The sequence below is a fragment of the Colletotrichum fructicola genome (assembly GCF_000319635.2).
Source record: "Colletotrichum fructicola Nara gc5 chromosome Unknown KSG_Nara_v1_contig06, whole genome shotgun sequence".
Taxonomy (NCBI): Eukaryota; Fungi; Ascomycota; class Sordariomycetes; order Glomerellales; family Glomerellaceae; genus Colletotrichum; species Colletotrichum fructicola.
The window spans coordinates 4,762,947-4,789,823 of NW_027094056.1; the positions used below are offsets into that span (position 1 = coordinate 4,762,947).

At 57.5% G+C, this 26,877-nt stretch overlaps 10 protein-coding genes across 10 annotated transcripts; 4 read left to right on the top strand and 6 right to left on the bottom strand.

Annotated features, from left to right (window-relative positions):
- Positions 1 to 440: 440 nt before the first annotated feature.
- Positions 441 to 2,052, top strand: CGGC5_v011628 (uncharacterized protein; the record flags this gene model as incomplete). The annotated part of the gene is made up of 2 exons (XM_032027889.2): positions 441 to 1,307; positions 1,366 to 2,052. The coding sequence occupies 2 exons, from the start codon at positions 441 to 443 to the stop codon at positions 2,050 to 2,052; spliced, it is 1,554 nt and encodes a 517-aa protein (XP_031875798.2).
- A 1,870-nt stretch (positions 2,053 to 3,922) lies between these two features.
- On the top strand, positions 3,923 to 4,474 carry CGGC5_v011629 (uncharacterized protein; the record flags this gene model as incomplete). Its single annotated transcript, XM_032027886.1, has 1 exon — positions 3,923 to 4,474. One exon carries the CDS (start codon positions 3,923 to 3,925, stop codon positions 4,472 to 4,474), a length of 552 nt encoding a protein of 183 aa, XP_031875792.1.
- A 1,767-nt stretch (positions 4,475 to 6,241) lies between these two features.
- On the top strand, positions 6,242 to 6,964 carry CGGC5_v011630 (uncharacterized protein; the record flags this gene model as incomplete). The annotated part of the gene is made up of 2 exons (XM_032027885.1): positions 6,242 to 6,641; positions 6,702 to 6,964. 2 exons carry the CDS (start codon positions 6,242 to 6,244, stop codon positions 6,962 to 6,964), a joined length of 663 nt encoding a protein of 220 aa, XP_031875793.1.
- A 574-nt stretch (positions 6,965 to 7,538) lies between these two features.
- CGGC5_v011631 (EEF1A lysine methyltransferase 4) lies at positions 7,539 to 8,241 on the top strand (the record flags this gene model as incomplete). The annotated part of the gene is made up of 2 exons (XM_032027884.1): positions 7,539 to 7,742; positions 7,792 to 8,241. The coding sequence occupies 2 exons, from the start codon at positions 7,539 to 7,541 to the stop codon at positions 8,239 to 8,241; spliced, it is 654 nt and encodes a 217-aa protein (XP_031875796.1).
- Positions 8,242 to 8,441: 200 nt separating this feature from the next.
- On the bottom strand, positions 8,442 to 9,913 carry ybiU-0 (Uncharacterized protein; the record flags this gene model as incomplete). The annotated part of the gene is made up of 2 exons (XM_032027883.1): positions 8,442 to 9,469; positions 9,526 to 9,913. The coding sequence occupies 2 exons, from the start codon at positions 9,911 to 9,913 to the stop codon at positions 8,442 to 8,444; spliced, it is 1,416 nt and encodes a 471-aa protein (XP_031875786.1).
- A 564-nt stretch (positions 9,914 to 10,477) lies between these two features.
- apsB (Anucleate primary sterigmata protein B) lies at positions 10,478 to 15,428 on the bottom strand (the record flags this gene model as incomplete). The annotated part of the gene is made up of 4 exons (XM_032027882.1): positions 10,478 to 10,502; positions 10,559 to 10,600; positions 10,826 to 11,991; positions 12,039 to 15,428. The coding sequence occupies 4 exons, from the start codon at positions 15,426 to 15,428 to the stop codon at positions 10,478 to 10,480; spliced, it is 4,623 nt and encodes a 1,540-aa protein (XP_031875784.1).
- Positions 15,429 to 16,727: 1,299 nt separating this feature from the next.
- CGGC5_v011634 (uncharacterized protein) lies at positions 16,728 to 17,044 on the bottom strand (the record flags this gene model as incomplete). Its single annotated transcript, XM_032027881.1, has 3 exons — positions 16,728 to 16,758; positions 16,815 to 16,914; positions 16,972 to 17,044. 3 exons carry the CDS (start codon positions 17,042 to 17,044, stop codon positions 16,728 to 16,730), a joined length of 204 nt encoding a protein of 67 aa, XP_031875785.1.
- A 1,076-nt stretch (positions 17,045 to 18,120) lies between these two features.
- On the bottom strand, positions 18,121 to 18,796 carry CGGC5_v011635 (uncharacterized protein; the record flags this gene model as incomplete). Its single annotated transcript, XM_032027880.1, has 3 exons — positions 18,121 to 18,218; positions 18,275 to 18,549; positions 18,606 to 18,796. 3 exons carry the CDS (start codon positions 18,794 to 18,796, stop codon positions 18,121 to 18,123), a joined length of 564 nt encoding a protein of 187 aa, XP_031875782.1.
- A 1,340-nt stretch (positions 18,797 to 20,136) lies between these two features.
- Positions 20,137 to 21,236, bottom strand: aga-1 (Arginase; the record flags this gene model as incomplete). The annotated part of the gene is made up of 3 exons (XM_032027879.1): positions 20,137 to 20,440; positions 20,506 to 21,089; positions 21,153 to 21,236. The coding sequence occupies 3 exons, from the start codon at positions 21,234 to 21,236 to the stop codon at positions 20,137 to 20,139; spliced, it is 972 nt and encodes a 323-aa protein (XP_031875783.1).
- A 2,000-nt stretch (positions 21,237 to 23,236) lies between these two features.
- Positions 23,237 to 25,304, bottom strand: CXT1-0 (Beta-1,2-xylosyltransferase 1; the record flags this gene model as incomplete). The annotated part of the gene is made up of 2 exons (XM_032027878.1): positions 23,237 to 24,339; positions 24,398 to 25,304. 2 exons carry the CDS (start codon positions 25,302 to 25,304, stop codon positions 23,237 to 23,239), a joined length of 2,010 nt encoding a protein of 669 aa, XP_031875781.1.
- Between the last annotated feature and the right edge of the window lie 1,573 nt (positions 25,305 to 26,877).

Sequence of the window (26,877 nt, forward strand, 5' to 3'; positions counted from 1 at the left end):
ATTGGCTCGGGCGATGTAACGACGTATGCAGGTCGATCCTCCACATCACGGCAGTTTGCGGCAATTGATGGTCAAAAGTTATCAATCTCATCTTATCAGATGTAAAGATATGGAGACGCGCCACACCGATCGTCCAGGGAGGCACAAGGGTTCCTTGGAAGAATGCCTGATCTCATTCGTTTGTGGTGTGGAAACATTCACGGAAAATGCTGGAAACAGAAGGCCAAATGCCGAGGGAGGCCCAAACCCATGGCAACGACGATGAAATTTTTTGGATGAACTTGTGTTTAGTTTGCCGATGTCGGGAACAATGACGATGACTGCAACGTCGGGATGAACGATACAAAATGCTAGGTCGTCGCGCTCTCTTGTGGGATCTTGTTCTCTTCCCCTCCAGGCTTCCCTCCACCTGACAATCGTTCACCAGCCTGTTGACAACCATGGCGCGTCTCACCTCCTTCGCCAGAGCTACCGCTCTCCTCGGCCTCGGCCGCGTCGTCGCTGCGCAGAACAGCACCGCTTGGCCCTGGCAGACCTACCGGTCCGAGCCTTCTCTCCAGCCTCCCTCGCTCAAGATCACGCAGACCGGAGAGATCGCCGACGGCCACTTGTTCTTCGACCAGTCGGGCAATGGTGCGCACAACTACTCCGTCTTCATCATGAGCAACGAGAACGAGCTCATCTGGGAGGGCGCGTACGGCGACATCTCCGCCTACCGCGCGCAGTACCTGGACGGCGAGCCGGTGCTCACGTATATGACGGGCATCACCTTCCCGGAGCCCTTTGGCTGGGGCTACGGCGCCATCTTCATCTTCGACCAGACGTACAAGAACATCATCAACGTCACGCTGCCCCAGAACCGTGACGACCTGAACCTGCAGACGTTTGGCGGCTGGGACTCGTCCGGCCTGGCCAACGGAAGCTGGATCGACATGCACGAGGACCTCATCACGCCCGAGGGCACCATGTTCATCCCGGCCATCAACGTCACGCAGACCGACCTGACCTCTGTGGGCGGCCCTGTCGACGGATGGATCGCCGACTCCTTCTTCTTCGAGGTCGACGTCAAGACCAGCGACATCCTGTTCCAGTGGAACCACCTCGACCACCTGGACGAGATCCCCCTCGCCGACTCTGCCGAAGTCTACCCGCTCGGAGACATGGGCTTCAACTCGTCTGAGCCTTGGGGACCCTTCCACATCAACTCGATCGAGAGGTTCGCCGACGGCGGCTTCCTCATCTCCTCGCGCCACTACTGCTCCATCTTCAAGATTGCCAAGGACGGCTCGGTCGAGTGGACCTTGAACGTGAGTTTCTTCCTTCGATGATTCAGCGAAAAGCAAAAGATGCTAACTGGGAGCCCAGGGTCGTACGGGTGGCTCCTTTGCTCTGAAGAACGGTCTGTCCTTCTGCTACCAGCACGACGCGCGCATCCACGCCGAGGGCAACGGCACGACGCTCATCTCGCTCTTCAACAACGACAACAGCGCGGTGGAGTCGGGCGTCAACGAGACGTCGGGCATCCTCCTGACGGTCAACACGGCAACGTGGGAGGCGACTCTGACGCAGGAGTTCATCGACAAGGACGACACCATCTTCGCCGTGTCGCAGGGCAACGTGCAGGTGCTCAACGACGGCAGCGGGCACGTGGTGATGGGCTACGGCAGCGTGCCCAAGATCAAGGAGTTCAACGCGGAGGGCGAGTGCGTCTTCACGGCGCAGTTCGGCGAGGACCGCGTCGTGCAGAGCTACCGCAACTACAGGTTCCCGTGGGTGGGCAAGCCGTACTACGCGCCCAAGGCGTTCGCGTGCAGCGCTGGCAACCAGACGGAGGTGTACATGAGCTGGAACGGCGCGACGGAGAACAAGAGGTGGACCGTGTTTGCGGGCGACGCCGAGGACTCGTTGGTCGAGAAGGTTGGTGTCGACAAGACCGGCTTCGAGACCAAGGCGACGTTTGCCGGGTCTGCGCAGTTTGTCAGAGTCGAGAGCGACGGCGAGGGCATCGAGACTGGTGTCAGCGAGGTCGTTGCTGTTGAGAGCCAGTGCTAGATGGCTACTTTAGCTTCACCTGTAGATACATAGCCACGAGACATTAATTTACATACCATCTGGCCAATCCAATGTCTGTTGACGAGGTGAACCGACGTCCTTTGCCCAATATGAAGGCAATGATTGGTTATTACTGTCTTGTCCATTGATTACCAACACCAACAGCAGACTCGTCAGCAAACGCATGTCTCGGTGATGCATGCTGCGGATCATTGACATGGTCAGTGATCCGGCACAACAGATGCGGTGCGCTGTCCTTCGGAGGAGGAACTGCAAAGCTTACAAATGCAGGCAAACCTCATCGGCCAGTGCAAACGGCCCCATAGAACACGGGGGTGTCTCCCGAGGCTACCGGGCCGTGCCGGAGACCTTGCCGGAGGATGGGCTAGCCGCACCTAGGTATGCAACATGGATTCGGGCCTGGTAGAACCATACAGCCGTTCATTCGGAGTATTGGTCAGCATTTGATCATTACAAAGCATTATCTCACGCCTTGTCGTTTTCTTGTCTCGGACACGATTCAGATGTGAGTGTGTAAAATTGAGGAAAAGAAGAACAGAGAGGTGATTGAATGGTACCGCCCAAGACTGAGGTACCTATCTCCTCCCCCGCACTGCACTATCTATGGTTTAGGTAGTGTCAGGAACACCCGCAACCATGCCTCTTTGCGCTCAGTAATCAACCGTCACGCCAGGAAGAAAGCACGCAATCGCCCTACAGCATGACGAATGGACAATTCCTCCGAAATCTGCCCCCGAAGCCCTCTCTGTTCGTCCGTTTAAGCTTCTGGGGCAGCGGCGACGGCAGTGGCCGATTGGCCATGGTGACGTTGACAGAAGATCAATCCCTCCCAGCCCGCGAACTCAATCTCGCGTCAAATGTCGACCCCAGATTTACCCCTGAGATGGCGTGTTGGCGCATTAATCTCGGTTCATCTCAGTTCTCGTCGAGAATGTCTAATCTGTGGTGAACAGCACGCCCATCGCAAACATCGTGGACTGCATCGATTAGCAGCCCCATTACACATCCCTGTTTCCCCCATTCGCACCACATAACACAACGTACATGGATCTGACCTGGTCCGCAAAGGCTCGGATGCAAATCCGCCCGAGCCGCCTGCAATGCTGATTGCTGAAATCCCCGCCAGCAGCGACTCGGACCTCGTGCGGCGGAGGAAACACCACAGCAGCGTATTTTCCATTTGTCAGCGCCCACCGGGAGCTCGTGTTCCCCGGCAGCAACTTGCTGCCCTTCGAACCACAGCAGCGACGATAGAGATACGTTGACACGGTCGGAAGTCGCAGTGTACCTCGCGCCGCTGCTTGATCGTACTATGTACCTCAGGTGCCTCAGTCATGAGGCAGGGACCAGGCTGGGGACAAGCAAGCAAGTCCCATTGAACAACAGCAGCAGCAGGAAGCAAATAGCCACCAACAACGGGCCACAACCTGCCCAGTGAGTGACCGCGGAAACCAGTGTTTCCCTCCCTTGTCTGTCCACGGTCATCCAATGTCTCTTTCTCTGCCTGTTTCCTCTGCTCTCTGTCCAACCCGCAGTGGCGCATTAGTCAACCAGACCCGCCCGTCGAACTTGACAGAAACGCCCGATCACCACCTCCTGGCCTCCTGGCTCCCACCGCTAGTTTGAGGACAGGTGGAAGGTTGCATCCTGTGTCCGTATCTGCTCCAGCTTTCCAGAGCCTGCTCCCAACGTCTGATGGACAAACATATAAACCCTTTGTCGTGACCCGAGACTCCATTTTCCTCCCGCTCTACAAGTCCACCTCCAAACATAGACCTCTTCATCTTTCGATCAACGACAACAACACCAACTCTCTCCCACACTCCATCAACCACCTCAAACCGCCAAGATGACCTACACGCTCTACGACGCCTCCGTCCCCCTCCTCACCGCGGGCCTCAACACCCTGCTCAACCTCCTCAACAAGGCCGAGGCCTACGCCGCCGAGAAGGGCATCGACGTCAAGACGCTGCTCGAGGCCAAGCTGGCCGAGGACATGTTCCCCTTCACCTTCCAGTACCACGTCGCCACCGACAGCGCGATGAAGATCATCGCCCGCGTCCAGGGCACCGACCCCGAGGCCTTTGAGAACAAGTTCGACAGCGTCGCCGACCTGCGCGCCCGCGTCGAGCACACGCTCGCCCTCGTCAAGGCCGCCGACCCCAAGACGTTCGAGGCCCGCACCGACGCCCTCGTGCCCCTCGGCCTCGGCTTCGGCAAGGGCGAGATGCAGATCCCCGCCCGCGACTACCTCGTCGCCTACGGCATGCCCAACTTCTTCTTCCACATCCAGGCCGCCTACAGCATCCTGCGCAAGGAGGGCGTCCCCCTCGGCAAGGCCGACTACCTCCAGCCCTTCATGGGTCCTCTCGTCGAGAAGCACCAGAAGGCGCAGCAGTAAACATGTCTCAGCAGTACAGAAAAGGTGTTGGTGTGAGGAGGAATTCAAACGTCACAGGATGGATGGCGCCCGGCATCATAACAATGGCCGGGATTGAGCACAATCGGATAGGAAAAGTTGTCAATTGAAAGTCAATAATTACGCATATTGCCATGTTTTTTTTTTTTTCTCTGTGTGAGACAGTGAATGTTGCATTGCAGCTTTGCACGATGACTGCCACACGTGAAGCGGCCATTGATTTGGTTGAGAGATCGTCTCATGGGCTCTCAGTAAAACAACACGATGTCGCCGGATCCAGATGCTTCTTTTCCCCTCCATGACCCCTCCACGACCCCTCATTCCCTCATTGAGGGGCTCAGGGACCGCTGACTAACCACAGCAAGCCTCCACTCTGCTCCGCACCTCACCAATGGGATGAAGCCATCTCCATCGTCGGAGAACAATCCGAAATACCGCTGCCGCCGCCGATGTTGATAGGCGATAAGCTGCGAGGACAGGCCCCTGCACGACTAACTGATTTCCACTCAGTAACGTAACCAAGAAAACATGAACAGAGCTTTTCTCTATCATGACGCGAAGTGCAGACTTCCACTGGGTACCTGAGTTGTTTCCGACATTGAGTGTCGTCCTGTGAACAAAGTGTCCGTTCTAGCATCGGAGATGAAGCAAGCCATGTAACTGTCCCATGTTCTTTTGTCGCCGCACTGTTGTAGCACACGGCGTCACCTCGCTCAGCGCAAGCAGATAGAATCCGACATGAAGCCGATCTCCCTTGGCGTATCATGGCATAGAGTTCGTATCAGTCTCTCCTAACCCAGGAATCACGGCACACAAGATATGTGGAACAGAAAAAGCGGCTGTTGCGTAGCAACAACACCCATTCGAACTAATTCCCATGACTCGGCCTTACTTCAGCGGACAGACCTTGTTCCTGCCTCAGAAAATAGGGGTCTTTCGACGGATTGAGTTTCTCTGGATTCAGCAGGCCAGGCGATTGTGTAGTGCTGAAATATTTCAAGCTAGACCGACAGTGCCCTCGTGGCTAGAACAGTCAAGGCGGTCGAAGGACGGACCCTCAAGGCCCGAGCCCAACAGTTTCGTTCCCAAATCAGCAGTCAGGCAGCCACGAGGCGATGGCGGTTCTGGGAATTAAGCTCAGCTAGTTCTCCAGACTAACCGGATGCGTTTTCCTACTCTCCATTTGTCGATGCTGGCTTTGACTGTCGTTAGGTTCACAGATGCTGGGCATTCTGTTTCTGAGCAATATTGATTATGGCAGTGATGACGGTTTGCAACTTTGCAGTGTGTAAATGGCAAAACATCTACTGTCCACGTCTTGGCCAGGTCAACAAGACTCGCGAAACCCGCTGGTCATCTCTGCAAGCTCAGCATGGCTTAAGGGGCAAACAATCACCTGAATCAATCCTTGTAAGCCGCAGAGGCATACTTGCATCATTTTGCTCGTTGCCTCTAGTAAGCAGTAAATGTGGTCGGATAACTAAACCACTCATCAGAGCGTCGACGATACACTTTTTGAGGTTGTTGTCAGTCAGTGCATAGCGAAATTCTCCAAGGCAGTTGATTTCCAAGTCATAAGTCAGAACTGATAAATACTGCCGTCCTCCTCCACTTGACACAAACATCCACAACCATCACCACTCATTCTCGCTCCTCAGCCGTGCTCGTTTACATCCAACGGAACTTCAATTCCATCGCTCCAAGTCAGATCTTGTCAATCCTTCGTTTTCGTCGAGTCTCACATCCAACATGAAGTTCTCCATTCCCGTCGTCCTGTTCACGGCTGGTGCCGTTGCTGCGCCCTCCTCCGTCACGCTGAACGAGCGACAGCTCAGCGCGCTGACGCAGGTCCTGACCCCGGTCCTCCAAGGTCTTCAGTCCTTCGACGTCACCCTCAACGCCTACACCGGAGGACCTGGCCAGGAGCTACTCAATGTTGCCAACAATGTCATCGCGGGAGTCCGCGCTGCCGCCAACGCCGTTGCCCCTATCCAGCCGGTGTCTGAGGCTGAGGCTGGTGGTTTCGCCGGACTGGGCCAGCAGCTTGACATCGCCGGCTACAAGTTCATTGCCGATCTCAACGCCCAGGTTCCGGTGTTTGCCCAGAGTGGCATCTGCCCCGAGACTCTCAATTGGGTCACCCAAGTTGGTATGTGACTAGAGGGAGCTCCTTCTGTTTTACGCGAGGGAGGTAGCTAACACTGTGCAGGAGATGGAGTTCTTGATCTAAAGACGGCCGTGTTCAGCAAGTTTCCCAATAATGGTGGGGATGCAAATGATGTTGAGGAGTTCAGAAAGCTATTTTCCGCTGTTGAACAGCGACTGAAGGAATGCTCTGCTCCACCTTCGGCGGACTGTAGTGCGTATTGCGGCAAGGACCATCACGATTGGAACAAGGGCGAGGATAAGAAGGGCGAGAAGGGTGAGAAGGGGAAGAAGGGTGCCAAGGATGATTGCAAGAAGAAGTACTAGGTAGTAGTGGGTAACTACCAAGGGAGTATGGTATTTTAGTCAGGATAGTAGAGTAGAGAAAAACATATATCTTGGCTAGCCTGTGTATGTCAACGTGAAGATTGTTGCAACAGTAAATCACGCAGCTGTGCTGAACTAAGGTAGTGTATCAAATTATAAACAGAATACATACGTACATTCAATATGTGAACAGGGTATGAAACACAACTAAGTGGTAACAGAATGCTAAATTGTATAAAGGGGGCGAAAGAAAAAAAAAAAAAGAGGCATAAAGAAACCCATCTTCAACTTCAGGCCAAATATCACTGTATCCTCGATGTGTGTCTGGAGTGTTACACGCTGTACGCTGTGGAGTCGTTATTGGGGGCGGCATCACCCCGCCCCCACCATCGTCGGACCCTTTCCTTTTTTTTTACGGAATTTTCCAAGCCCCGCGGCGGCATCACCACCTTCACCAGCCACACACCACGAGATCTCAATCCACATCGGCACTCATTCTCACTCACATTCAGCCTCACTATCACCTTCACCTTCATTCTCACCACCCTCAACCTGAACCAAGAACACACTCACAATGTCCGCCGATCTCAGCGAGGCCGAGGCCCTCGCAACCCCCGAGTTCTGGAACGAGCGCTACACGAAATCAGACGGCTCCAACCCAACCCACGAATGGTTCCGCACCTTCGCCGCTCTCGAGCCGTACTTCCAGAAACATCTCTTCACACAACGAAGCCCCGAGACGTCGCCGCGCATCATGCACCTCGGCTCAGGCGACAGCGTACGTCTCTCCCCCCACACCCCGCGCGTAATCCCGCTCACACTCACAGACAATCCCCGCCGACCTCTCGTCCCGCGGCTACAAGAACCAGCTCTGCCTCGACTTCTCCCAGGTCGTCGTCGACCTCATGAAGGCCCGCCACGAGCCCCTCGGCGGCATCGAGTGGCGCTGGGCCGACGTCCGCGACATGCCCGACGCCGCGCCCACCCGCTCCGTCGACGTCGCCTTCGACAAGGGCACCATGGACGCCATGATCCACGGCTCGCCCTGGTCGCCGCCCGACGACGTCAGGGACAACACCGGCCGCTACCTGCACGAGGTCCACCGCGCGCTCAAGGACGACGGCGTGTTTCTCTACATCACCTACCGCCAGCCGCACTTCATGAAGCCGCTGTTGAACTCCGAGGGGCTGTGGGATCTGGAGATGGATGTGTTGTCGGGTGGCGAGAGCGCGTTTGATTATTACGGATTCATTTTAAGGAAGAAGGCTCAGGCATGAAGTGTGGCTGTTGATTAAAGAGAACGGATAGACAAAATTGCATGGGCGGTGTTTGGGTTATTTCAAGAAAGACATGTTTAAATGTCACGAGATGAGGAAGCTATTGTGAGTTTGGACGATTGATATACATAGACCATATCAATCTCATAGACTACAAATGTACAAATATTACATCCCTTCAAGCCCCACCCTCACCAGCCTTAAAAGCCCATGTACTCGTTGGCCCGCTTCAACAACGCCCTCTCTCCCTCACCCTCCCCCGCAACCTGCAAAGCCTCAAGACCCATCGCCCTCCGCGCCTCCGGTGCGACGATGGCATCCTCACCAGGTCTACCCACATGATCTCTCTCCCCCTTGCCGCCAGGGAAGTCCGGACCAGGCAGCCCCTCCAAGAACGCTTCCCTCTGCCTCTTCAGATACCACACGTTCTGGTCCGTCAGGGGACACACGGGGATGTACAACACACTAGAATCCCCCTTGCCCTCGTGCACCATGTCAACAGCGTGGATCTGATCCGCATGCCACGCCACAAAGTCGCCCGGCTTGATCTTGGGCATGTGCACCATCGTCCGTCCCAGCTCCAGATGCGGGTGCAGCTTGCCGTTCAACTCCTGGCAGTGTCCCGCCGTCGCCCCGTGCAACTCCGAATTCATCCCCTCGCCCGCCGTAAACACCCAGTTCTCCTCCCTCAGGAACTCCGCCCCGCTGACGTCCTCCCGCAGGGGCTGGAAGAACGGCCGGAGCAGGAGGTACGCCGTCGTGTGCTTCACCAGCGGGTTCACCAACAACGTCCCCTCCCGCGGCCCGGCGGTGCTCATGCTCAGCCACCCCTGGAACATGCGGAACATGCTGCACGCCCCGGCGCCGTTGTACAGGTCCTGCACGGCGTGCACGCGCGCGCTGACCTCCCACGGGTCGTACCCCTCCCAGTCGCCGCGGAAGATGGCGTCGTACGTCCCCGTCTTGCCGTACCCGTCGCGCTCCCAACGCTCCAGGGACCCGCCATCGATGTGCGGGCCGAGGGCGAACGTCGCGTCTCCGGGCTGGCGGATGCGCAGGCGGTCCGCGTATGTCAGCGGCTGGAGCGAGATGGCCGCCGAGGGGGACTTGTTCCAGAGGTCGCGCATGAGCGCCGTCTGGACCTTTAGCAGGTTCGGGTGGCCGCGGGCTTTGAGCTGCGGGAGGGACCAGTACAGCTCGTAGACTTGCGGGTTGTCGGCAGGGAAGGCTGCGCTCGTGTTAGTGGCCATGTAGGTTCCATCCAAGACCGTCGAGAGACCATACCTTTTGTCGATGGGTTTTTGCGGACATATGCTTCCACCTCTTCTTTGTAGCCCCGCGCTTCCTTCTCGTCCACGACGCCTCGAACAACTACCGCGCCGCGTTTCTTCATCTCGTCTTTGAGGTGGTCAATGTCGCTGTCCAGGCTGGAAAATTCGACGCTGGGGATGATGGCAGGGCCCTTGGCCGCGATGGTCTCGTTTTCTTCTCTCAGCGATTTCAAAAGTCTGGACCACGACTTTACCACGGCGTCCTCATGTCCGGCCACCAGGTTCTGCTTGAGGGTACGGAACCGCTCTGGTAACGGTTCCCGCGTCTCTCCGGAGAGGGAGACAAAGACGGACGAGATGTCGCCCTCCTTCTTTGGCGCGTGGGCGGCTGCCGCGCCCATCATGACAGTGCGTCGTTGTAGGCATGTTGAAGGAAGCCTAGTCCGCGCGTTCCGAGAAAGACTTAGGAGGCGAGACATGGTGGACATGTGGCAGTTGCAAACGTCGCTGGCTTTTTGAATGTTGAAAAAATGCGGCTGATGCCGTGTAAGTCGCCCATTCACAGGAGATATCCAAAGACTCAAGGGCAAAGAATGATACGCCAGGAAGTAAACAAGATACAGTTTATATATGCTCCAATAAGCCAATACTGCTGATTGTCGCCATCAACATCAAAGTCGTCGAGCTTCTCTTATACCTACGTGACCCAGCACCCGATCCAGTGCGACACTCCGCACCGTCGGCTTTTCCCAAAGCGGAAGCCCGACAGACTCCGCCCGGGCTCGAAAACGCGGGGCCCCGCCCGACAGCAGGGCCGCATATGACACGCAGGACACCTTACCTGCGTGCATCCATGCGTACATCCCTTCTCCCGGACCCTGACCGAGGTGCTGTCGTCGAATAGTTGCGGAGCATTTGGTCATTGGTGGCTGTCTAGGGAAGTCCGACGACGGGGGGCGAATCCATCAGCAGAGGCTTCGGATTGCCATACTAAGTAGATGTCAGTCAGGTTTGCTCACTCAAATTCTCGCAGACAATCCACACACGTTTCACGAGCAGTGCGAGCATCTAATGCCGTGGAGAGAATGCTGGCAGGCGTGATGATCCATATTAAAGTATCCCAAAAGGCGGCCGTTCTCCTCAAACTCCCCCAGATCCCCAGCTTCCACCATACGTTGCTGGTCTGACAGATGCACAAAACAAGGGCGCAACGAAAGGTTATCCCGCTCCAGTTCTCCGGGCTCTAGTGATACAAAGGGTGAAATAGTACAAAAGAAACTTGGTTGGTTCGTGATTCGCCTCCGCCGCCTCACTCCATGGCCCCGTTGGCCCGGCGGATCCGCGCCACCTCGCTTTGCAGCGCGCGGTTCTCCGACTCCAACCCGCCGAGTCTCTGTCTCGCGGCGCTGCGATCTTGTGACCGTCCCTCGCGTTCCGCCTTGAGCTTGTTCTCCAAGTCGCGCAGCTTGAAGATCCATCGGTTGTCGGTGGTGACTTCTCGCTCCGCCAAGGCTGTCTCGAACGGATTGTGGTTCGTCGAGCCTGGCGTTGTCACCGTGTGGCTGGATGCGCTGCGCGTCATTGTCGACGTGCGCTCGCCCTTGCGCGGCTTCCGTTCTCGGTCGCGAGGTCCGGTGGGAATGGACGGAGAGGGGCTCCCGCTTACAGGGTCCGCGGCAGCAGCATTGGGGTCGTTGTTGGCTGAATACGCGGCCCGGCTTCTAACGTCCTGCGCGGTTCGAAGTGTCGCATTTTCCACCTTGAGCTGACGGTATGCGTCTTCAAGCCGCGCCATTCTGGCCTGCTCGTAAGCGCCAAGAGTCCCGGACGCCATGCCGTTGCGGACAATCGTCTCGAGCCTTTCCAGCTTCTTGTTCTTCGTCTCGAGGTTTGTCTCCAGGGTCTGATACTCGCGCCAGAGATCTCTCTCCACACCCTTGATGCGGGAGGAGAACCCGCCAATCATGCCCTCGATCGTCTTCACTGCGAACAAGAGGTTCTTGCTGAAGCCTGGAAGCATCGTGGCAACCGCCTCTAGTGACGGCAGCGCTCGGCCGTTGATGAGACTGTTGTCGTGGGCCCAGTCTGTGCCGCAAAGCGCGGAGAGGCGTGTCCACAAAACCAACAGCAAGTTGTTGCGTTCCGTCAGCTGATCCTTGAACGTCGACTCCAGCTGGGCAATTCTCTTCTTGTCCTGTGTGCGCGTTGACTCGAGTTCCGAGATCCGGAGGTCCTGCGTGCTGACGGTCCTAGTGACGTGCTGATGTGTCTTTCTGAACGTCTCGAATTGGTTCTTCGTAGTGCTGTGTGCCTGAATCTCCTTCTCGAGCTCGACCGCGAGTTTGCGCGATTCCAAGCCGTGCGACTCCAGCAGAGCGTCACGCTGCTTGATGATGCGATCCTTCTCCACCAACGATGCCTTGGTCGTGTCCAGTTCGCGGACGGTGTTCTCCAGCTCTCGCTGAAGCTTTGCAATCGACTGCTCCTGTTAGCGTGCGCATCAGTGTGTCCAGATCCCTTGCTCACCTTGAGGAGACTGGAGCGCGTCCCGTTAAGGTCGCCCAGTGCCTCCCTGAGATTGTTCTCCAGCTCCATGAGCCGCTCCTTCCACTCGGTGGCTTCGACTTCGCGAGAGGTAAGATTCTTACGCAACCTACGCGCTTCGTCCTTGGCCGCTGACATCTCGCGATTGAGATCGTTGACAAACTGCTGCACCTCTTCCTTCTCCTTGTTGGCCACAATCTCACGTTGCCGACGCTCCGTCGCAAGGCGCTGCTCCAGCTCCTTGATTCGATCACGCTCATCACGTAGACTCTGCTCGGTGTTGGCGAGTGCTGCCTCGAGGTCGCCGATGCGAATCTTGTCGCCCTCTTGCTCTTCTCGCAAGAAGGCAATCTCGCCCTGGCTGGACTCTTGTTGCACACTGAGCCGTTGGGCCTTGTCGTTCGACTCGAGCAGCTTGGCCTCCAGTTCCTCCGATTCCTTATTAGCGTCCGCGAGTTCTTGCTCCAGCTGCTGAATCCTGCGAATCTTAGCCGCCTGGTCGTCCTCGAGCCGTACGAGTGCCTCGCTCATCTTCCGCATTTCCTCCTGCAGGGCGTCAAAGTTCTCTGTCCGATCGTTCAGCTCCAGCTTGAGCCTCTCGATCTCATTCGAATGCTGATCGGCTTCGCCCTCGAGCGCGTCGATCTCCTCCTGTGCCTCTTTCCGCAGCGACTCAAACTCCGTCTCCATGTCGGCTTGCTCTCTCAACGCCTCGTCCCTCTCTGCCTGTAATGCCACCAAGTCGTTCATGGCGTTGTCAAGATCTTCCTGGAGGGCCACAGCTATGTCTTCTGCCTGCCGCTTGGCGTCGATTGCGGTTTCAAAGTCGTTCATGCATCCCTCGAGTTCACGCTGGAGCTCCTGGTTCTGGAGCTTGAGCTCGTTGATCTTGTCGCGGGTTTCAGCAAGCTTGCTCTCCAGCTCCTCGCGCTCGAGCTCGTCGATTTCCGTCATTTGAGTTCTGCCGGCACTGACACGGGACATCGACCTGTGGTGTGCGCCAGCTCGGGATGCAGACCGCTCCAGGAGCGAGTCTATTGTTGACGGCGCTGGACCGCCGCGTCTCTGTGCCATCTTCAGATCCTCAATCTCCTGGTACAGACGCTCCTTCTCGCGGTTTCGCGATGTAAGCATGGACGTCTGCGCTCCCACCTCGCGCCGCAGCTCGGCGTTCTCGTGTCGCAACTGCTCGCTCTCCCTACGCAGCTCGTCCACCAGGGTGCTAGCAGCACTGAATCCGCCGTTCGTTTCGATGTCACCCGACAGTCCCGAGACAGGCCGGCTTGGTGAAGTCTGCCGTTGCTTTTTCGTAATATTGTAAATGTTGGTCGTATGATGCAGGCCGCCGTGGGCGCTGGACATCTCTTGCTTCAGTCGGAAAATCTCATCGCGCAACTTGCGATTGTCTTCGTCAGACTGTTCCCGACGTGCTGTTTCTTGTTCGAGCAGATCCTTCCACACGTCCGCCTCCTCCTGGCTGCCGAGATTGCCGCCTGACCTCTCACCCAGCGATTTGACCACCTCTGCGAGTTTGCGCTTCTCAGCCTCCTTGGACATGCTCTCTTTCCTGAGCCTCTCGAACTCGGTCTCGTAGGCTTCCATGCGCTCTCTCAGGTACAGAAGCTCCTCTTCACGCTCTTGGGCATCTTGGTCGGACGAGTCGTTAGATGATCCGCCACTCCTCGCCGTTCCGGGTCGCTCGTGGTCGTCCTTGAGCTGCTTTTCCAGCTCCTTGACCTTCTTCCGCAGCGCCTTGTTGTCGCGCTGGATGACGGCCAGGCTTGTCTTGAGCTCCACATTCTCCGAGATCATCTCCTTAACACCCTCTTCGGAGAGCTTGTCAAGTCGGTCACTCAAGAACATGACTTTGAGCTTCAGGTCAAAGTTTTCCTTGGACAGCCGTTCGATGGTGCTGCTCTGCTCCTTCAGCGTCAGGTTCTTACCCGACCGCGTGGAGGCGCCGAGCGGTGCTTCCGAGGGCTTGCGAGGCGTGACGAAGCCACTCTTAGATCTGTACTCCTGCGCCAGCGACTCGGGCACCTGCACATTCCTAACATGGCGGGCGATTACTGTGTCGGTTGGGGCGGTCAGGTTTTCCTTGGATGGTTTCGGGGTGGCGAGGAGGTCTTCGTTCCTGTTCGGTCGACGAGGGGTGAATCCGGTCTCGACCTCGTCGAGCGTCTCCAGCTGGCTTGGCAGAGACTCAGGGTCGTCCATGCCTGAAACCATGCTGCCGATGCTGACTGATCGTGACAGAATGCTGCTGAGGCTGCGGGGCAGGCTCGTGGTTGTGGCAGCGCCACCAGATTGGAGGGCGAAGTCGACACCGAGATTGGCCGTAGGTGGATCGCTTTCGAGATCGTCATGGGAGTCGGGATTGGTGACGAAGGAGGAAACGGAAGATCTCTGGCTGGCGCCGCGGCTTCGCAGGTACTTGGGCCGTGTGCCGTAGCGCAGAGCGTGTCCTGGCGTGCTGCCGGCGTCTACGGAGCCGCCGCGCAGGCTACCGTCAGATCGCTTGCTCCGTAACGTGGTGGAAGTGGACTCGGCCTCTGATTCGGCGTGAGCATGCGAGCGCTCTTCGTCCATGTCTTCGGCGGCGGATGGCTCCTGTGGTTGCTTGTCTGTCCGGTTGCTTGCGCTGGACAGGGCCCGCGAAATGGTTCGTGCGGCGGCCGCTGCGGCTGGAGATGACGACATTTGCTCGAGAGAGGAGGTCGTGTTGGAGATGTCGACGGAGGCAGAATCCTGTGGCTTTAGCTCGGTGAAGTCCCCAAGGCCTGACTTGTCGGCGGGTTGGGCGCCGGATCTGGGGCTGGGACTAGGACTCGCGGGGGGCTGGTTGCGAGCGGCAGACTTGGCGGAGGCAGCGCCGTCAAACAGGTACGTGTCGTCGGCGCCCTCGTGGGTTATCGTGGGTATGGGGGACAGGCGGGAGACGAAGCTGGATTCGACGTCCTGCAAGTGGGCTCGGACGGCGGATTCAGCGATAGAGTCGCCATGGCGGGAGTCGTCGTAGGCAGGACCCTCGACGAAGCTGCTGTCGAGGACGGCGTTGGTCTGTGGCCGAGGGGGAGGCAACATGGAGTCGTTTGGGGGTTTGCGGCTGTCTACGAAGTTGGAGGAGGAGTGGCGGTCGGGGGGAGGCTCATGATGGGAATTGGACTTTGTGGGAGTGAGCTGCGACTCGTCCGGGGTGGGTGTGGTGCTGTTGTTCTCCCGGTAGTCTGAATGGTGTTGCTCGGGTTCGGGCTCATGGATGTCGATGCGCAAACTGTCGTCGTTGTCGCTGTCGTGATTGACACGGCGGGCGGTTGTTGGGCGTGAGGAGTCGTCGAGGCGGCTCCGGGGCCGACTCGCCTCATCGTCCATGGTGGAGTGTGGCTGGGCGACTCTGGAGATGCATTCGGCCGGTCGAGGGACCGATTTCTTTGTTTGGGTGTTGCGCAGTCGGTGATAGGTCGTTTGGCGGTCGAGGTTGAGAAAAGGTGGCCGGTCGGGGGCGGTTGTCCAATGCCGTCGAGTTGTCGGGTTGTCGAGTTGCGTGGGCTGGGCGCGATGTTGCGAATTCGCTGACAGGGTCAATGGGCCCAGCAGCGACGGCGATCAAGCTAGAAGGTGTCAAAACCCAGATCTCTTTTTCTTTTCTTTCCCCCCCTTTTTTTTTTTTTCTCTTCCTCTCTTTGCTTCCTTCTTCTCCTGACGACCCAGTCCAGTGTCTGTGGTGCTTGTGGCACTGACTGCAGCGACGCGGCCTGGCCTGGATTGACTGGATTGGGCTGGGCCGGGCCACACACACACCTGCCTGCTGCTCATTTGGCTGCATGGAACGGGAGGCATGCGCACGTACCTCTTTCTTTCAGTGTTTTTTTCTTCCCTCCTGCATCCACCTTACTCGATGGCTCGAGTTTCTGTGTTCGTAAATGCCGTGGCCAGTGCTAATGAAGGGTCCCTGTCACGAACCATTCAAACAAAGTGCCAAATCGCGATTGCATCGGCCGTGGTCCCTGCCTGCCGTGCCTGGCTGCCCGCCCATCTGTCTGCCCGCCTTCTTCTTGGCTGAATCGACTGGTTGCTGGGGCACCCGCACTAGCCCGAAATGAGAAAGGTGGGGGGACCCATCCCCCTGAGTAAGATCGCTGGATTGGTCGATTTTGTGATTAGTCATTCGCCGGGTCGGAAAAGAGTGCTACCGGGAAGTGATACCAGACCCAGTCCTTCGCCCCGCTCGAAGCCACGCGCACAGACCCTCTCAGCCGCCGGTGCCATCCCACGTCGCGCATCCCGTCGTGATCCTGCCGCAACCAGCTGCTATATGCCATTGGTGGAGCGGCGCTACTTCACTCGTGGTGGCAGATGCAGGCAATAGGGGAAGCTACGAACCACATCCGGAGGGCCTTGTATCCTTGAATACTAGTGATACACAAGCAGTATTCATATGTACGATTGAAGTTTAGGCATGATCCCATCGTCACACTTACGACAGACATAAATCCCAAATGAATCCAGCTCATGATGATTGTGTTGCCATTCTTCATTGTATAGCAGTTAGTTGAAAATTCAAGACTTCAATGCAATATAGTATTATTGATCTCGACAATTCCGGTTGTCGTCTATTTATCCATATCCCATTTCATATTACAAATCATGTCCATCGTATATCACAACCGTCTAGTTGGAAATCTTGGGGTTGACCTTCTTGCTAAATACCAACAACTGTCAGCGAAATTCTGCCAGGGTGCTACGTTGGCTACTTACCCAGTCACCTTCTCGTACATGTTGCGGCCAGCATCGGTGATCTTCTCATCCGTGCTGCGGGGCATGTCGTGGCCAGCCTTCTTGGTAGCGAAGTCGAAAGCTAGATAGGCTGCGTCAGTTCTGCTGTGGACAATGTAGACGGCACCGCATCACATACCCTTGTCAACGGGGTCCTCCTTAGGTTGACCGGCAGCCTGGGCCTGGTTGTTGCTGCTCTTGAAGGGGTTCATTTTGATGGTGGTGTATGTGATGTTTGGGTTTTTCAAATATTGGGTCTTTGTGTTGTTGGTCGTTGTATCTGGCTTCGACACTGAATATTGCAGGAAACGCCCCTTCTTATGTACAATTCCACCACCCTCGAATCTGCACCCAAAAACCTGCACCAAAACGACCTTTCATCATCGCCCCTCCCCCGCCTTCCCCATCGAACCTTCGCAGTGTTCCCACCATGACGCTAATCGCCTCAATCCCGGGCCCCCTCTAGACGCAGATTCCCAGTTTCGGAGCGCCGCCAGACCACGCAGACCACTACGTCATCGCCAAACTACCGTCCGACCGTCGATCCTCCAAACCAACGCACTTGGTCGGAGAGAACAAGCTTGATCAGCCTCATAATGCATGCATGCCAGTTCCTTCCTCCTAGCAAGCCGCCCGCCCCTGGACAATGTCTGTCACTGCTTCTATGTAAAGAATGCCAAGACCCAGGGTCCTCACCCATCCACGCTCCCTACTACGATGAGCGCAGCATGGATGGACGCAGATAACAGGATCGCCGTGTGCCGTTGTGCATCTACTTGGCCCGGCAGTTCGGCATCCCTCAGGTACGCCCCAGGCCGGGGAGCGCCGCCGGGATGTGAGACCTATCTACGTCAGCCGGGCCGGGCGTAGGGCCCCAACATGTGACGATGATGGAAGTTAGTCGTTGATCCAGACGGGAACGGTTCATGCGCTGACGGACTGTCAACCGACGGTCTTTCGTCTGATGCTACGGGATTGCGTCAGTCGTTGCCCTTTGCCAGGCAGACGCCGGCAGGCCGCGCAGCCGCATTTCATCACGTAACACAACTTCAACATTATCTAGTACCTCGTCATACGGATGGGTGGCCCGTCTATCTTTGTCATAGCCTCGTTGAAACCAGAAAGAAAAATGTCCAGTGCTCGGAGACATCGTATATGCAGTCGAAATCAAACAAAACGCCGCCGCCATTAAGCCGTCACACATGTAGCCGCTGCAAATGCTTCCGCCGTCAAGCAGACTCACTCCATCCAAAAACTGTCAGAAACCGGCCTGGTGACTGCGTCCTCCTCACGATGCGGCAAAGACCTGGAACGCCATCACCATGATCCAGACCAAAAACAACGCCCCGACAAGCGCAAACGAAAACACCGCCTGCCAGGCTTGACCTACACTCACAGTCAGCAACCACCCAGGCGAGACTTGCGCACGCTGGAAAACCTACATATACTCCTCTGCTGCAGCCACGCAAGGGTATCCAGGCTCTGGCCTGTCGGGTTGCGATTGAACACGGCAAGGTTGCACGTACTCGAGACCGACCCGTCTGGCCCCCAGAGCTGGATGCTCACGACCACGAGGCCGACAAACCACAGCACGAACAGGATGAACGCGCCAATCATCACGATGGCGGGCAGCAGGCGGCGCTGGTAGACGAGATAGAGCAGCAGGCCGATGAAGATGATGACGAGCGACGCGACGGTGATGTAGTAGGGGAAGTACCTGCGATCGTCAGCATTGCGCCCGCAGCAGCGCATGGGGAGGTTCCCGTCACGGACCATGGTATCGGCAGGAGCAGCTGGTTCTGGATCTCGATAAAGGACGCAAAGACGCCGATGATGAGGCACGACGCGACGAGCATGATGAGGATCCAGAGGTTCAGCTGGATGCCGGGCCATTGGTAGCTGTGAACCCGGCTGACGACGCGGCGGTCGTAGTAGGAACTACTCGTGAGTGTTGATGTCGCCATCCTCGCCGTGGTCTATTGGATCGTTGCGCTTCTTCGTGCGGTGGTCGTAGATCGGTCTTGGAGGATCGCGTACGTGGGCAGTGATTCCGCGCCTTTGATCGTGATTTTGGACGTCGTTCGTGGCTTCGTCAATCGGGTGCTTGAGGTTCGCCAATCCGTTGCAGACTCCGAAAATGGTCCCGTCCTTGCCGCAATTTGCGCAGTGATAAAACGCGCAGGCCAAGTCAAGATAAAATTGGGAGGATGCGACCCAAGATGGGCGAGGCTCGACACGAGGCAGAGCGACGCAATATGGAGTGATGCGATGCGGTCGCAGCGTGGTGCTCCTGGACGTGCCACGTCAAAAAGAGAAAAAGAAACGGCCGACGGGAGCGCGGGCTGCTGCGACGGCGAACCGCTGAACCGCTGAACCCCCCGGTCGCCGTAGTGTTGCGTTGTGTCGGGCTGCGACGGCAATTCGTTCGATCAGGGTCGCTCGCGTCTCGCCTCACCTCGGCGAGTGTGGCACTGGTAGCTGCAGCCCAACGCAGGTGAGATGCGGCAGGCTTCGATGGTGATGGTCTCTTGCTCGGCTTGGCTGGATTGCGGCGAATGTCTCGGGCGACGTCGCGTCAAGTCGCGTCTCCTCAAGCTTCGAACGGCGGGGCGAATTCAGGAAAATAGGTGATGAAGTATAGGTAACTTGGCATTTACCAATTTGTTCGGTAGCGCTGTTGCAACCCCAAATAACTGCAAAACGGTCACCGCAACAAACGATCCAGAAAGTTCCTCCATCTGCACTCAAACATCATATGATTCTCCCCTCAGAAGGTTTTCTCCCCTATCGCACGGATGCTGCAAATCAGGTGGCTGGGCGAAGGACCGCATACAAAAATGGCGATGGCTGGGCGCCCGTACGGATAGAGCCAGTCGGCCGACTGGAAGCGGTCCCCGACAGCGCACATCATCAGGGCCAATGCCATGTCCGGGCCCGAGACCCACTGCTCCCCGCAGCCGGGGCGCATCCGAGCCGCTGCCACCGCTGCCACCGCTGTCACCGCTGCCTCGTGAGTGGGTTGGGCGTGCCGGACAAGTCAAAAAGCTTGGTAGACACGCCCTGTCGGGCTCCCATACATCTGTGGAACTCAAGTACATGGAGAGACGGATGAATTGGCATACAATTTGCCTGTCGCGTGGTATTATTGATACTCTTCTGTACTTCCACATCTCTGTCCGTTCATCTAAGGTGTTTCTACCTTGTCAAAGACCATGTCTGCAGCCGACTTTTGGCTGCCATCTGTTCTTGTTCAACAAGTCCTCCTCTATCTTATTCTATCGCTCTCAAAACAACAACCCGACGCCTACAACAACGACTCTCCCAAAGCACATCTCACGAGCGAGCATCCTGCCCGAATCGTCTCGCTTGCACTGTCGGCCGCCAGCTGCGGGTTGACTTCCACCAGATCCACCGCCACGAGGCTGCCCGTCTCATGCACACACTCGCAGATGTAGTCGCCCTCGCGCAACGTGAGGCCGCCGCGGACGGGCGTGCCCGTGGACGGCGCCCACTGGGGATCCAGCGCGTCCACGTCGAACGACAGGTGGATGGGCGTGTCGGTGCCAATGTGCGCGAGCGCCATCTCCATGACGCGGCCGATGCCGTAGCTGTGCCATGACCAGTCAGTCAATCATCACCCAGTGTGGCGTCACAGCCTGCCGGAAGAACCTACCGGTCAATGTCAAACATGCTAAACGCCTTGATGCCGTTTTCCCTCAGGATCCTCTTCTCGCCGGCGTCGACGTCTCTCAGGCCAATGTAGACGAGCTTCTTGATGTTGAGCATGTGCTCGTCGCCGAGCCAGCCAAAGTATTCGGGCTTCTCCTCCTTGGCGAGGCCCGTCACGAAGGCGACGGGCATGCCGTGGATGTTGCCGCTGTCGCTCGTCTCGGGGGTGTTGATGTCGGCGTGGGCGTCGACCCAGATGACGGCGATCTCGCGGCCGAGACGCTCGCGGGTGGCCTTGGCCGAGCCGGCAATAGTGCCGATGGCGATGCTGTGGTCGCCGCCGAGCGTCAGCGTCAGGCGGCCGAGGCGCGACTGCTGGTAGACCTGGTCGGCGATGCGCTGGGTCACCGAGGAGACGGCCTTGGGGTTCTTCATGTTGCGGAACGGCGGGTCCGACTCGGGGATGACGTCGGTGTACGAGTGTACCTCGTCGTCGCCGTGGAGCTTGTAGCCGAGCTCGTCGCGCAGCTGGGTGATGAGGCCAGAGTCGATCAGGGCCTTGGGACCGGCGTCGACGCCGAGTTTTTGCTGGGGCGGGGTTGTCAGCTACCGGAGAAACGAGGAGCAGAGACGGCGAACAAGCAAGCTTACCTGGCCACCCGAAAAGCCCACAGCGACGATGCCGAGATCCTCAGGGTGGCTGAGGAACTTGGACTTGATCATGGAGGTGTGCATTGTGACGGAGAAGAAACGACAACTGGGTATCAATGGAAGGGGGACGTCTTGCAAAGGAGAAGAAGAAGAAGAAGGAGGGAAAGGATGTGAAGGGGAGCAATGCGTTTTGGGCGTGGAGGAAAAGGGAAGAGGGACAAGAGGAAAGAAGGTGGCACTCGAGGCATCTAAATCCTTTTCCGTCGTGCCCTCGGCGCCGGCGGCAGCGCGACGACGGCAGCGACGACGGCCATGAGACCTGACTTGGGGCTTGACTCGGCTCGTGGCGGTTGCGGAGATTCAGAAGGCGCGTGCCATGCATCCATCCCGGACGCAGGTGGCAGAGAAACAGCTGTGCTGGAGACAGAGTGTGTGTGCCTCTTACACGCTTCAGTTCCAATCCAACGCATTCGGAGCGGCGGCGACGGCGGTGCGTGGTGGATGACACCAGCCCAGCGTTCCAGCAGTCCTTCAGGTGGGACCCTCGCCGAAACCCCACCGCGGGTAGACCTGCACTTAGGGGAACATCAGTGGAGCTGCCTCCGTGGCTAGCGGCGCCGACGGGCGACGACCCCGCTGGGGGCCGCTGGAGACCGCTGGGGCACCTGCACTTAGGGGTCTGGCGCGCCCGGAGCTGTGCCACTTAACGGCAGGTGAGCCCCGAGCGTGCGTGCGAGGCATTATTTAAATAGGCCCGGCGCCCCCCCGTCCCGCGTCCATCGCGAGTTGGTGATATCCCTAATGGCAGGGCGACCCGAAGTATTACACTCGATAACTTTGCGCACACCGTCCGCCAGGAATTGTTGGGAGCACACGAATCAGCCGGCCCCCTCCCTCCCTCTGCTTCGTGTTCCCGTCTTCTCGTCCTTCATTTTCTCTGCTCGTCGGCTCTGTCGTCGCGGTTGGCGAACCGCTGCTGTTCGAGGCTGCTCATCGACATGCCTCCAAAAGTGTCGATTTCTCGAGGTTCGCTCTAGGATTCGTTATCGCCAGCCTTATCTTATCGATCTCCAAGCACCTGGATCACTCGCTCATGTGGGATTACCTCAGCAATCTGCGCTGTGCTGCCCAGCAGATTGAGGCCCTCCACCACACCAAAACCGCATCGCGAGGCCAGCCCCACCAGCCATGTACATCACACATCACACACTCCACGTTCCCCCCCCCCCCCCAGCTCCAAGCAACGACGGGCTCACATCAGATTGAATCTCACCAGGCCGTCGGCTAAGCCGTATTCGTCCAAGCGGCCACACCGCAGCTTTCAGTCTCGGCATTCACGCCTGCATGCCGTTATCAATCAGCTCCACGGCCAACTCTCTCAGAGGCCCCATGACGATGACGCCCATCCTCATCTCCCGGCACAAACCGGAAGCCATTGCAGTTCTTTTTCTTCTTTTCCCACATTGTGACCACCTTCTCGTCTCTCTTGGATCGGATCTGTTCCCCTCTTCTCATCGGATAGGGCCTGGCCATCACATCTCTGCACGTCCATATAACGACATGGCAGTATCCCTGGCGTTTACGTAAAACTTCGCATTCTCGAAACTAGTGCTGCTGCCTCACTGCCTCGCAAGCGCCACGATCCTATTAACCCCGTGGCCTCGCCGCCGGCGACTGCTGTTTGAAAATGCATCAAGTGACTGTCAACGAACAAAGCATACAACGCGGACCCCCGTCGCTCACGACCGGCTTCGCTCGGCTTCCCTCGTCCTCCCTCGTCCGTGTCGGCGGCTTCAGCCGGCATCTGCGGATCAAACTCCGAGCCGCCTCTCTTGATCTCAATGGTGTCACATACGTGAACCAAACGCGAAAGAACATCAGACATGGTTTGTTGCTGTCTCTGTTGTACACTGTACCTGGTAACGTGGCCCATAGCCCTCTTTGATTCCCCGTTTTGTAATGCCCTGGTATCCGTAAACAAAACCGCACCCGAACGCGTGAAGTTACAAATCCTCATTGCGTCAACTCCCAAACGCCATTCCCAAGTCCCAGCTCATGAAAAGTACCTGCGCCCATATCTTGCATCATGTCGCCGTGCTCTCCGCCAGCAAGTCGTGGACCCAGCCCATCCTCTCTCTTCTCTCGTCCGTCACGCGCGCGTACTCGAGAAGCAGCCGCAGCGTGTAGATCTGCATGTCCTCCTTGCGCAGCGCCTTCTCGGCCCACGCCTTGCCATCCATCGCAATCTTCTCCGCCTCGGCATCGTGCGCGGGCCTGTCGCCGCCGTAGCCCAAGAAGTACTCCATGATGCCGTAGTAATCGTTAAAGCGGCTGTCCATTGGCACGAAATGCTTCCACGCAACCAACCGGCTATCGTGCCACTCGCGCCAAAGGGTCGCTTTGATGGGCAGACTCGTGCTCCCCAGGAATGCCAGATAACGCCCGGAAAAGCTGTTGCCGTCAATGTCAGGTAGGTACTTTGAGTCGTACATCTCGGTGAGCATGACACCTTCCGTGACGTTGAAGTGCGGGCTCGTGTAATTGCAAGTGCCGGCGGGGCCCTGCGGCTCGCACATGAGGTCTGTAAAGCCCACGTCTGCCCAAGAGCCAATCCACTCGCCGAGACTGTTGATGGCCTGGGCCGCGAGGTTGTACATCTTGTCCGGGAGCGAAAAGTTGACGGGGTCCATGGTGCCGTCCTCCGCGCCGGCGACCTTGGTCGCGTTGTTCATGGCGACGAAGCGGTGACGCTGGAATCCCCTCCAGTTACTGACGCGGTTGCGCCCGCCAGTCGCAACGCCGCGCCACATGACGGCGTCCTTCTTCCTGCTCCACGGCCCACCGTGGTACCCGCCGCCACTGAAGCGTTCCTCTTCGGTCCAATACATGGCTGCGGGGAGAAGGATCTCGTTGTTGATGGCCAGCTTGGAACCCCCGAACATGGGGAAAAGGACGGTTGTGGCGGAGGTGCTGAGGGGTTCGATGAAGATGCCATTGAGGCCTTGGAGGTCAGGTTGGTGGCAAATTTCGGTCGACATGGTGTAGTTCGCGACGAAGCCATCTCGCATGTGGGCTTTGGAGTATTTGGTGCCGATGCCTGGGGTATGGTCGAATGATTTTTGAGTCGCTGCCAGCCGGGCAGGGCTGTCTGGAGGACATCCGCGACGGGCAATGAGCCAATACTGTTCTGGAAAGAGTTAGTCTGAGACAGATCATCGATTCGATTGCCGAGGGGCGGCACGTACTTGTCTCTTCCCAGTGCTTGCTCTTGACCTTTACATTCCGATCGAGCTCCTTCTTATTGTTCGGCAGCGCCTGGAATGTGTTCATGACCTTTTTCGGCTCGGGCATCCCCTCCGTTAGGGCAGCGTCACGCATGTACTGGGCCATGTCCTCGTAGGGCACTACCATGCGGGGCTCGTCCATGGGGTTGAGAGCAATGTCCATGTCGGGAAGCAGGTGCTCGATCGTCTTGATCATGTTCGTCCAGTGGACGGTCCAAAACCACTCGCTGATGCGGGTGGCGCGACCCTTGCGTACCTTAATGGTCATCTCGTACTCGGCCGCTTCCTTGCGGATGCGCGAAGGCTCCATGCCCCAGAAGGGGCGCAGGTCGTGGTAAATTTGATCGAAAAAGTCCTCGACGATGACGGCCTTGCGCTCCTGGGCGAACTGGAACCAGGCGTCGAAGCCGGGCGGGGGGTGGCGGCCACGGCGGTCGCGGTAGGCCTTGGCGGCTGCTGTGAGAGTCTTGGACTCCTTCTTCAGTAGACCATCGAACCTCTCGTCGGCTTCCTTGATGAGCGTATCGATAGGGTGCGACCCTGTGGCGGCGGGATGCGTCTCGGCGGGCCTCTTGGGAACGGCGCCCTCGGCTTTGGTGGGCTCGTCGTCGATGGGGTGGACAGGCTTCGGCGCGGGCTCGGGGATAGGCTTCTCGGCGTCATGTTGTGTGTTAACCGGTGGGATGGAATCTGGTTTTTGAGGAGGTGTCTGTGGCCTCTCGGGCTGAAGCTGGGTCGTGGGGATGCCACGGGAGCGAGGGTCGAAGTAGTAAAAGAGGGCCAAGACGAAGACGGCGGCGATGGCGTATCGTAAGAGGCTCGAAGGGCGTCGCGGCGGGAAGGCCGCGGGTGATAGGAGCTTGACCATGGTGGGCTGCTTCGCGGTCGACGATGTTCTTGGTGAAGCGAGAGCGCAAATTGGTTGGCGCCAGTTCGTTCGTCAGGTTGGTGACGTACGAGGTGAGCCCGGTCGAGGGGTTGTCCCTGGCGGCTGGCTCAGCCAGGCCAGCTTTGAATGCACCTCGCAGCAAAGGGGCTTGACCGGCCTTGAGGTCGGTGAAGGCCTTGAAATCGAGTCGAGATGCTGGGAAGGGACGCGGCGGAAGGTTGTGGTTGTAGGATCGTTTATTTGGTCGGGTCGTCGGAATGCGGGCGTCGATTCGGGTATGGTGAACGGATGACAGCAGGAAGCTTGGCTCGTGGGAGGGGAGGGCCTAGACGAGAGAGACGGCAGGAGCGGCAATGACGAGCGCGAGGAGAGTGGGCGCGGAGGTCGTCAGGTCCAGTCGGAGGTCTGGGCCGTGCCAGAGATGTGAAGGAGGAAAAAAGCGATCAAAGAGCGAGGAGGTCGAAGCGGAGAGCGCGAGAGAGAGAGAGAGAGAGAGAGAGAGAGAGAGAGAGAGAGAATGAGAAAACACGATCGGCGGACGGCAGGTGGAGTTGTCAAAAAGAAGGGGAGCCGTCCATGCGAGGACGTGACGAGCAAGATGCAGGAAGGAAGATGGCCGCCAGATACAAGACGCGGTCTTTCTCGAGCAAGCCTAGTGTGGTCTGGGCGGTGCAGATGACTTGAGGTGATTGATGATGGAAGCGCTGCGTCGGGAGCGTGAGCGTATGTTCAATTAGACAGATACACCACTGGCACCACTGTCCTGTCACATCTTGAGATACCTTACCTTACCGTACCTTACATGGCCTCTTTACTGAGTACCGCCTCCACGTCTTGTCGCTGCGCAGTGGATCCTGCATAGCGGGAAGCCCGCAAACGCCCACGCCAGTTTCATCTTGGATGCACACCAACTACTGCATAGTACAGGCACTTGAGAGCCACAGGAGCTGCTTAGCGGCTTATCTAATCATCTGAGATTCCCCAGGCCCGGGAGGAGGGACTTGAAAGGGGCTACATCACGATACCTTACCTAGGTCTCTTAGGTACATCAGACTTGGTTGTCCGTCTGTGTCTTTGTTCTGGGTCGATGCCGCCTCTCCCTGCCTGAGATGAAGTCTGGACGGGGTGATTGGTGTGAGGCGGTTCAACTTACCAGACCTTACTTGCCTAGGACATAGGACACTGCCTGACAATCAAAAACTACAGGAGCCAAGCTTCAGCCACAGAGACGGACGGCAACGCGGACGACCATGCCAATGCTGTCAGAGACATGAAGAGCTCAGGGGTTACCCGACCTGCCTGACTACATAGCACCTACATAGTACCTACTACACAGCACTGAACCACCTGCACTATTGACGCTAGGCCCTTGCAGCTCTCGTGGCGGTTGTCCCAGCCCGCACAGGCGTCTGTCTGTCTGTCTCTCTGCAGGTCTCGGATGGTCTGGGATGGTCTGGGCTCTCTCTGCTTGGTCGGCTCCCCAACGAAAGGGCCTGCGAAACAGAACATTGTCTCTACCTACCTACCTGCCTGTGTGCCTATGCCACTGTTT